At 35.8% G+C, this 10164-nt stretch overlaps 1 protein-coding gene across 4 annotated transcripts in view; it reads right to left on the bottom strand.

Moving 5' to 3' along the window:
- Positions 1-6669: 6669 nt before the first annotated feature.
- GPR174 (G protein-coupled receptor 174) overlaps positions 6670-10164 on the bottom strand; it is a 31246-nt gene continuing 27751 nt past the window's right edge. For all 4 annotated transcript variants that reach the window (XM_032592112.1, XM_032592113.1, XM_032592111.1 and 1 more), the window contains one exon: positions 6670-9267. In XM_032592112.1, the coding sequence (XP_032448003.1) occupies positions 7753-8712 (960 nt within the window). In that variant the 5' untranslated portion in view covers positions 8713-9267 and the 3' untranslated portion in view covers positions 6670-7752. The remainder of the gene's footprint in view (positions 9268-10164) is intronic.

Here is a 10164-nt window from a genome sequence, read left to right as displayed (position 1 = left end):
CTTGACAGTGTTCTGTGTGCCCTTGAGAATGTGTATTCTGCTTTGTTTAGGTGTAATGTTCTATACATGTCTGTTAGGTCCATTTGATGCAATGTATGATTCAAGTCCATTATTTCCTTGTTGATTTCCTCTCTGTATTATTTTATCCATTTTTTTTTTTAATTTTTTTTTTCAACGTTTATTCATTTTTGGGACAGAGAGAGACAGAGCATGAACGGGGGAGGGGCAGAGAGAGAGGGAGACACAGAATCGGAAACAGGCTCCAGGCTCTGAGCCATCAGCCCAGAGCCCGACGCGGCGCTCGAACTCACGGACCACGAGATCGTGACCTGGCTGAAGTCGGACGCTTAACCGACTGCGCCACCCAGGCGCCCCTATTTTATCCATTTTTGAAAGTGAAGTATTGAAGTTCTCTACTGTTATTGTTTTGTCTATTTCTTCTTTTGGGTCTGTTATTATTTGTTTAATATTTTTAGGTACTCCAATGTTGGGTATATATATATATATATATATAATGGCCGTATCTTATTCATGCATTGATCTTTCTATCATTATATAATGACCTTCTTTGTTTTTTGTTACTGTTTTTGGCTTAAAGTCTGTTTTGTCTGATATAGCTACCCCTACTTTCTTTGGTTTAAACTTTTATGGCATATCTATTTCCATACATTCACTTTGAGTTTGTATGTGCTCTTAAATCTGAAATTGGCCTATTTTAGGCAGCATATACTTGGATTTCTAAAAATTTTATCCAGCAATTTTGTTCCTTTTGATTGGTAAGTTTAATCCCTTTATATTTAGAATAATTATTGATATATAAGGACTTATTAATACCATCTTACTAATTTTTCATTGTTTTGTATTTTTATTGTTTCTTTTTCCTATTGTCTTTGCATATTTTTGTAATTTCCTTAAGTTCCATAGTGATATCCTCTGTTTCCCCTTTCTTTGTCTTTGTGGATCTACTCTAGGTTTCTACTTTGTGGTTACCTTTTACATTATTTAAAATGTCTAATAGATAAAACAGCCCACTTTAGGCTGACATGAACTTATCTTTGAATGGCTATAAAGTCTCAGTTTTATTATATTATTGATTTTATAATTTACTTCTTTTATTCCATGTATTTGTAAATATATTGTGGCTATAGGTATTTTTATTACTTTATTTCCCCTCAACTTCATTATTATAGTTGAGGGGTTAACACCTCATCCTAATAGAGAGTTGCAGTTTTCTAAGTCTGACTGTCTATTTTTCACCTTTACCAGTGTCTCATGTACTTTCACATGTTTTCCTGTCACTGATTAACGTCGTCATTACAGCGTGAAGAACTTTTAACATTTCTGTCAAGGCAGTTCTAGTGGTGGTGATCTCCCTCAGCATTTGTTTGGGGAAACTTTTATTTCTCCTTCATATAAGAAGGATACCATTGCAAGATAAAGTCTCCATAACACTTCTGCAGTAGAAGGCACATCTAAGGAAAAGAGAGCCAGGTTAATAAACATTTTTATTTTAGTTGGCAACTGCTCATATTGATCAAAAGGAAATTCTTATATTTGTTTGAATTTAGTGTTTGATGTCATTACTGAAAACATCTTAAATCAGTCTTATTATTTAACCTTTTTTGATCATATATTGAATAGTTCAGTACTATAACTTATTGGGGGCACCTAGGTGGCTTAGTTGGTTAAGCAGCTGACTTTGGCTCAGGTCATGATCTCATGGTTTGTGGGTTCAAGCCCCACATCAGTCTCTACACTGATAGTATGGAGGCTGCATGGGATTCTCTTTCTCCTCCTCTTTCTATGCCCATCCTCAATTCAAACTGTCTCTCTCTCAAAAGTAAATAAATAAATCCTTTAAAAAATAAATAGTACTGTAACTTATTAAAATATTTAACGATGGAATTACATAATGTGTGAAGTGTACTTTAATGTAATATGGGGTAGGGAAAATAGGTATAGTCAGAGAAAAAGAAGATTGGCCATGTGTTGATGTTGTTAGAAACTGAATAACAGGTACATGGGGGATCATTATACTAATTGCTCTTCTTTTGAAAATACTTGAACTTTTCCATAGTTAAACAGACATATGCGCACACACATGCACACACACACACACACACACACACATTCATCTAAGTGAAAAGGTTAAACTTAGTGACATAAGACACCACTGTGATTTCACACCATTTTTAACCTAGTATTACATATTTGAATTTATGCAAGCATGGTGAGGAGGTTATAAGGCTACTTCTTTCATGTGTTCCTTCAATGAAATACTTGAATGAGCCCAATACTTGGACCATTAGTGTTTCAAGCTGCTTTTTTAAAATTTATTTTTTCTTATTATTAGATTAGGATTTTAAAAAGTATGAATGATACTTGTCAGTGAATAGGTTGTGAATATTCAATATTGCTTGGAAAGGGCTGAAAAAAGTCTTTCCATTATGCCCAAAATCTAACTTTGAAGAGCAAAAATCCTGTCTGTCTCTCAACTCTGCTTATGAAGCTCTTGCAAAAAGAAGACAATTGGGTCAGGGTGAGAGGCTTAATAACAGCCCCCACTGCCAAGGGGAGTTCTATTATTCTTTGAAGAGATCTAAGAAGACAAATGTAAGCCATCAAATAAAAGCTATGTCTATAGATGACATAGCAGATGTGTAGTAAAGAGTTAGGTAAATAAAAGTCAACAAACAATAGAATAAAAATATGGTCTTTGCAAAACCAAATAAGTGTTTAAGGTTCACGAAATGGTTCTGCTGAGAAAATAGTCAATAAAGTTCAAGAAAGTTACAATACATTGCCTTGTTCCCCAAACATATATCACATCTTCTATAACTGAGGAATAAGTTAAAAGAACCACATTTACTTGGGAGTTTTATCTTTCACTCCTTCCCCCCAAAATATGGCAGTGAAGGCAGTGAAGTTACTTCTGGCCTGGCTGTAGGAAGGCACAGAGAAGATGTATATGTGATTTTAGGACATTGGAAGCATGGGCCAGATCTCATATTTTTGTCCCATTATTTTCTTCATGTCTACCAAAACATCAGAAATTTCTCCTTAGAAAAGCCTTTAACACTTCCTAGGAAATTATTTCTGCAACAGCCAAAATGAAATTCTTAACAACTTGGTTATTACAGAAGATACCTGGGTCTCCCCAAAGCACTAGGGATATATATAGGTAAAATAAAAAGGGAGTTGCTAAAGAGGAAGAAAAAGAACTAAGATGAGACAAGGGCCAACAGCAACTATACTGTCGTCACTGTTTGTTTTTATATCTGTTTTTGGAAAAGTAAACGAAGACAGTGGAATATGGTGTTTTTTTCCTCCTGCCAATCCACAAAAAATCAGACTGTCATCTTAACAACACGTAAGACTTAAGGAAAAAACACTTCCTCTGTCACCTCATCTCACCTTATGCCCATAAACTGCATTCTAGAAAATATAGGGTAAGTTATTCAAATAGACTTGGTCAACAAGTGAGGGATAGAAATAATCTCAATAAGGTGTGGATAGTAAAGAATCAATCTATGGGAGAAGTGGAAAATAGGGGTAGAATAAGATGGGGGAAGTTCCTCATCTTTCTGAGAATATAATGCACCTCTCCAGTGAGAGAAAGGAAGAGTGAAGTCTCATGGGACTTATCTATGTGTATGAGAATACAGAAAAATATCCTTAAGTTTCACATTTTCTGAAAAAGTCACTAAATATACATTGACTTCTGGAGGCATAAAATTTCTATGTAACTACAGAGACTATCTTTATTATTAAAATTCAACTTATAACTTACAAATGTAAATAAATTATAAGTGCAAGAATTTCACAGTGTCTTGAGAGTAAAAACAAAAAGATGATATAATAATGAAGTTGCACAAAGTTCCACTTATGTACTTTTTCAGATCAAGGTAGCTCGATCTGTTGTTCCTAGGGTAGGAGCTCTTTTTGTATGGAATTACAGGTTAATAGAATTAGCTGAGTAATTAACTGATAATGAAAACACATAAACCATTTGAATATAATAAAAAAACAATAATGACAGCAATAATAATACAGAAGTCATTCCATATTCAAAATATCTGTTTTTGGAATAATTCTGTGTATATTTTGGAATCAGAACTCAAAACATTTTATATGGGAAATTTGAGCTTATTTATCTTGAATTGTATATTACTGAGGTTGAGGGTGCTTACTTTTTGCACCCAGATTTCATTGAACCAAGAAATTAGTAAATAGGAGATTCAAAAAGAGGATTCTTCAAGGAAAAAAAGAAGCACAAAGAAGCTGCCATTTGAATGTCAGGTGCAGTAGCACATCTTTCTTACTCCTTTTTTTTTTAAAAAAAAAAAACCAGAATTTATTGTCAATTTGGTTTCCATACAATACCCAGTGTTCATCCCAACAAGTGCCTTCCTCCATGCCCATAACCCACTTTCCCCTTTCCCCCACCACCCATCAATCCCTGGGTTTGTTCTCAGTCCTTAAGAGTCTCTTATGGTTTGCCTCCCTCCCTCTCTGTAACTTTTTTCCCCTTCCCCTCCCCCATGGTCTTCTGTTAAGTTTCTCAAGATCCATATTTGAGTGAAAACATATGGTATCTGTCTTTCTCTGTCTGGATTATTTCACTTAGCATAATACCCTCCAGTTCCATCCACATTGCTGCAAATGGCCAGATTGCATTCTTTCTCATTGCCAAGCAGTATTCCATTGTGTATATAAACCACAATTTCTCTTTCCATTCATCAGTTGATGGACATTTATGCTCTTTCCATAGTTTAGCTATTGTTGAAAGTGCTGTTATAAACATTGGGGGAACAAGTGCCCCTATGCATCAGCACTCCTGTAACCCTTGGGTAAATTCCTAGCAGTGCTACTGCTGGGTCATAGGGCAGATCTATTTTTAATTTTTTGAGGAACCTCCACACTGTTTTCCAGAGTGACTGCACCAGTTTGCATTCCCACCAACAGTGCAAGAGGGTTCCCGTTTCTCCACATCCTCACCAGTATCTATAGTCTCCTGATGTGTTCATTTTAGCCACTCTGACCAGGGTGAGGTGGTATCTCAGTGTGGTTTTGACTTGTATTTCCCTGATGAGGAGTGACATTGAGCATCGTTTCATGTGCCTGTTGGCCATTTGGATGTCTTCTTTAGAGGAGTGTCTATTCATGTCTTCTGCCCACTTCTTCATTGGATTATTTGTTTTTGGGGTGTGGAGTTTGGTGAGTTCTTTATAGATTTTGGATACTAGCCCTTTGTCTGATGTGTCATTTGCAAACATCTTTTCCCATTCCATTGGTTGCCTTTTAATTTTGTTGATTGTTTCCTCTGTAGTGCAGAAGTTTTTATCTTCATGAGGTCCCAATAGTTCATCTTTGCTTTTAATTCCCTTGCCTTTGGAGATGTGTCAAGCAAGAAATTGCTGTGACTGAGGTCAGAGAGGTTTTTTTCCTGCTTTCTCCTCTAGAGTTTTCATGGTTTCCTCACATTCAGGTCCTTTATCCATTTTGGGTTTATTTTTTTTGTACAGTGTAAGCAAGTGATCTAGTTTTATTCTTCTGCATGTTGCTGTCCAGTTCTCCCAGCACCATTTGTTAAAAAGACTATACTTTTTTCCATTGGACACTCTTTCCTGCTTTGTCAAAGTTTAGTTGGCCATACATTTGTGGGTCCAATTCTGGGGTCTCTATTCTATTCCATTTCTCCTACTCCTAAAAGCAATGTTTTTCTCCTGGAAATCAGGTACTGAGTTGGAAGGCATAAATTCCAAAGGAAAAGGAAATAAGCAGAGATCTGAAACTGATAACCATTCTTGTGGATATATTTCTTAGAATTTAGCATCCCCATTATGGTAAGCAAAGTAAGTGATCATTTACTGTGTATAATTTGAAAGACACTGATGTAAAATCCATTTTCTTAAAAATATCTTCCCCTCCAGTTTTCTTCAGTGTCCTTCATCCTTCCATTAAAAAGTTTATCCCTAAACCTTGGATTCAGATATCCCTGGGCAAGTTCATACTATGCCAACATTATTCACTAGCATCTCAGTATGAATAAATTGATCAGATTTATTGGGTGGTCCTAGCTAAGCAGCATAAGAATACAGGACATTTGTCCTCTCTTTGCATGATGTAAATTACCTGCAACGGCTTCTGGACCACCTAATAAATGGGCTCTAACCCCTTCAACCATTCCTCTAAGAAATGTAGTAATGTTCTAGAAAGATTTTCCTTCCCTTTTAGAAAAAAATAAATATGTTTAAAGTGAAATTAATATGTTGGGATGAGCACCGGGTATTGTATGTAAGCCAATTTGACAATAAATTATATTAAAAAAAATGAAGTCTCTGGTATCCCAAAATGACCCTAAGAAGTGTAATCCATTCTAACATAAAAAGTAGTAATGAAATATAGTATAGGTAAGACTCTTCCATTATAAGTACTCATAAAATTATTACTTTTGATACCATTACAACACTAAATTATATTAAAAAATAAATCACTTTAAAGAAAACAGACCAGACAGAGATAGTTACAGTCTCTGAAACACAACTTAACACTCATTCATAACTCATTTAACACATCAAAATATGTACCTTGCAATGAATAATTAGGATATAAATACACTATTTAGCAGCACAAAGTGTGTTTTCTACTAGGTTATTATTTTAATAATAAAGTACATGCAAAATCAATACTTGTCCAGAGAAAACATTAGAAAATCTTCCATTCCTCTCAGATATTAGAAATAATTTTGATTTTACCAGTTTCTCCTCCAATCATATTAGTATCATAATTATGTGCATAAAACAACTCCTTTTTATAAAAATATGATGGAGCCCTTGGTTGATTCCCACATTCCTTCCAGATGAGTAGTAGCATGTGTCTTTATTATATAGTGCACAGATTTTAAGTAAATCACTTTTTAAAGTTAGAGATTTTTGTTAAAACATATTTCAAAGTACTATAATATTTAAAACCTCAGATTTAATTACTATTCTTAGTCTTCTGCACTTTTTCCCAAAAGATGAATCTCCTTCCCCAGCTGCTGGGAGGTAGGCTGTGCAGGCCTCACAATGGTATGACTGGGGTAAAACTGGACCAGAAAACTGTCAGAGATATTCAATGTTAGTCTAGAAGCATGGTGGAAACTCTCTCTTCTAGGCAGGTCAATACATTTCCATAGGTGTTCTTTAGAAATAGTTCAAGAGAACCAGAACTGTGATTGTCACTTATAGGATCTGTTCTGGCCCTATAGAGGCAATTTGGGTCACATCATATGTATTTTGGCAAGGTATCTGACCTGGTAGATTCAATATGGCATCTTATACAGTCATAGAAATTACTGTATGTGTATTTGTTTCCTGTTCTTACTTTAAACATACCAGAAGCTTGAGTTTGAATATTCATTTTATGAATAGGTGTGTCAGATGATGTTTAATAATGACACTTAAATGTAGGAAATAGTTATTTAAGTCTTCAAACCTTACTGTATAATCACACATGAAAGATAAAAATGATTCCATGTTTATACCACTTTGTTTTCACAGAATAACATGTTGTTCATCCTACTTAAAATACAATAAAAATATTGTATTTGAATATAAATTGTGATTACTATAATAAATAGACAACTACATTGCCTCTAAGTACCAAGACTCAGTGTCCATTGCAGCAAAACTAAGTGCTTATGATGAGCCCAAGCAAATACTCTCTGTGTCTTAGGTTCACAGATAAAATTGCTAACGCTAATTCACTTCATATATTCACAAAGGATTTTCCATGGAGTTGGATGCTCTCTTGTCTTGAAAGTCGTCTTCTGAACTCATTAGTGGTGAAGTAGTATATGACTGGGTCAAGACAGGAATTCAGACTAGCAAGACAGAGGGCAGCAGAATGAAATATTAGAATCACCCTTCTGGCTAGGCAGCTTTGAATTTTGTTGGACTTGACCAGGAAATCTAAAGGAAAACTGAAGTGATAAGGTGCAAAGCAAATTAAGAATACTCCTGCACAGGTTAGAATCATCTTCAAGGCTTTCTTTTTCTCCCCAAGGTCTTGGACCACAGGATATTTATCATGCAGTGATAAAACTGTCTTCCAGGTACAGTAAAGGATAATCAGAAGAGGAGTGACAAACCCAATCAGCTCACCAATGGTCATCATGGCAATAGATTGGACCAGATTGACATTCCTGGTAGGAAGACCCACAAAGCATTTGGTTCTGTTGCCTGAAGTGTCATCACTGGTTCTGAAGAGAGGAAAGAGCAGACAGGCAAGGCAGATGATCAACCATCCAGCGATGCTGACGTATAGGTCATATTTCTGTTTGCAGTCATGGAAGCGAAAGGGGTACATGAGAAACCAAAATCGTCGCACACTTATGCAGACCAAGAAGTAGATGCTTGCATACATGTTGACATACTTCAGGTAGAAACAGAACATGCAAAGACCAGTCCCAAATGGCCAGTCATGATTCAAGTAGTAAAAGATCCTCAGTGGCAGGGAGAGAACTTGTAGTAAGTCAGCAATGGCTAAGTTTATCATGAATATCACAGCCCTTTTGGTTTCTTTCATATAGCCATAAAATACCCACAAGGCTAATATGTTCCCTATGAGACCTGGCACAAGAATTACAGTGTATGTCACTGCATAGATAAAATATCGAAAATCTCCATTGTCTCCATCTGGCACAGCACAAGTGTCATTTGCAGGCATGTTTCTTTCCAGAGCAACTACCTTTGCCAAATGGTGGTTCAAAACATAAATTCACAATCAACTGCTACTCTTTCTAAAAGACTTATCAATGGGTTGTACAGAGTGAGTGTAAAATAGCTTCCTTTCTCCTGCTTTGGTCTGAGCCCCTGCACATAATTTTGGGGTTTTCAAAGAACTATCTGCATATTTTCCTTGGATCTTCTTTTATAGTAACTACACTGAAGTCTAGTGTGCAAACACAGGTGACAAGCTGTTATAATTTTCCCTCTTGTTTACTCTGTTATAAGGCCTTCTGGGATATCATGACAGTTGATTCCCATTTGGATCATGAATGTGCCACATAGAAGCTCTTCAAATTTCCATATGATGATAGCCATCTCTTTACAGGTGTTTGACAGGCTGTTTTTCCTTATTTTGGGCTCACATAGAAGAAAGATTTGCTTTAGTACTGAATGAGTCTGCAATTCTTCAGAGATGATTAGCTTGGATAGATCAGCTTTCTGAGAGTTTTTCAGTTATGTGTTGAAAGTTAAAAATTGGGAAACAAAGGCAGCACTGCAAATGAAAAAAACAAATAAGCCAATTATTGTCTGCATTTTTTGCAAAAAAAGAAAAAGGCTATGTATACAAAAATCTATTCATTTGAATGGAAAATTCTGAAGTTAGGGTGAGAAGCCAGTTTCTATAAGGTACTTTAGAATCACTGGAAAGCACAGCTAGAAGTAACTTGAGAGGTAATGTAGTCTGTGACTGAACCAACATTATCTGAGAGCTTGTTAGAAATGGGGAAGACTCTCAGACCCCACCTGGGACCTTTGGAATCAGTTTGCAGTTTAATGAGAACCACAGGTGATTATTATGCATGTTAAAATTTGAGGGGCTCTGATTTAGACCATTGAGTCACAAATCACATTGTCAGACTCATCTGATGGTGTTAAAAAAATACAGTTTTCCACAGCTTTCCTGGTGTCTCCTCCAGAGATTCTGATTCATTATAGAAGGCCCCAAATTTGTATTTTTTAAAAGTTTCCCATATGATTAAGATATAGTTGACCGAGCATTTCTCATTGAACCACCATTTTAGGGGCCACTGATTTGGCAGGAATCCTTCTCATATGTCTGAAAATAAGTGGGAAACCAGCCTCTCTTTATTTTATTTATCTTCAAATTTTAATTTAAATTCTAGTTAACATATAGTGTAATATTAATCTCAGTGATTTAGTGATTCATCACTTACATACAACAACCAGTGCTCAACACAACTGCCCTCAATACCCCATCACTCATTTAGCCCATCCTCCACCCACCTCCCTCCATTAACCCTCTGTTCTCTATCTTTAAGGGTCTCTTACAGTTTGTTTCCCTCTCTCTTTTTCCCTCTTCCCATATGTTCATCTGTTTTGTTTCTTAAATTCCTCATATGAGTGGAATCATACGGTATTTGTCTTTCTC

The sequence above is a fragment of the Lynx canadensis genome, chromosome X (assembly GCF_007474595.2).
Source record: "Lynx canadensis isolate LIC74 chromosome X, mLynCan4.pri.v2, whole genome shotgun sequence".
NCBI lineage: Eukaryota > Metazoa > Chordata > Mammalia > Carnivora > Felidae > Lynx > Lynx canadensis.
This window is presented reverse-complemented; position numbering and strand designations above follow the sequence as displayed.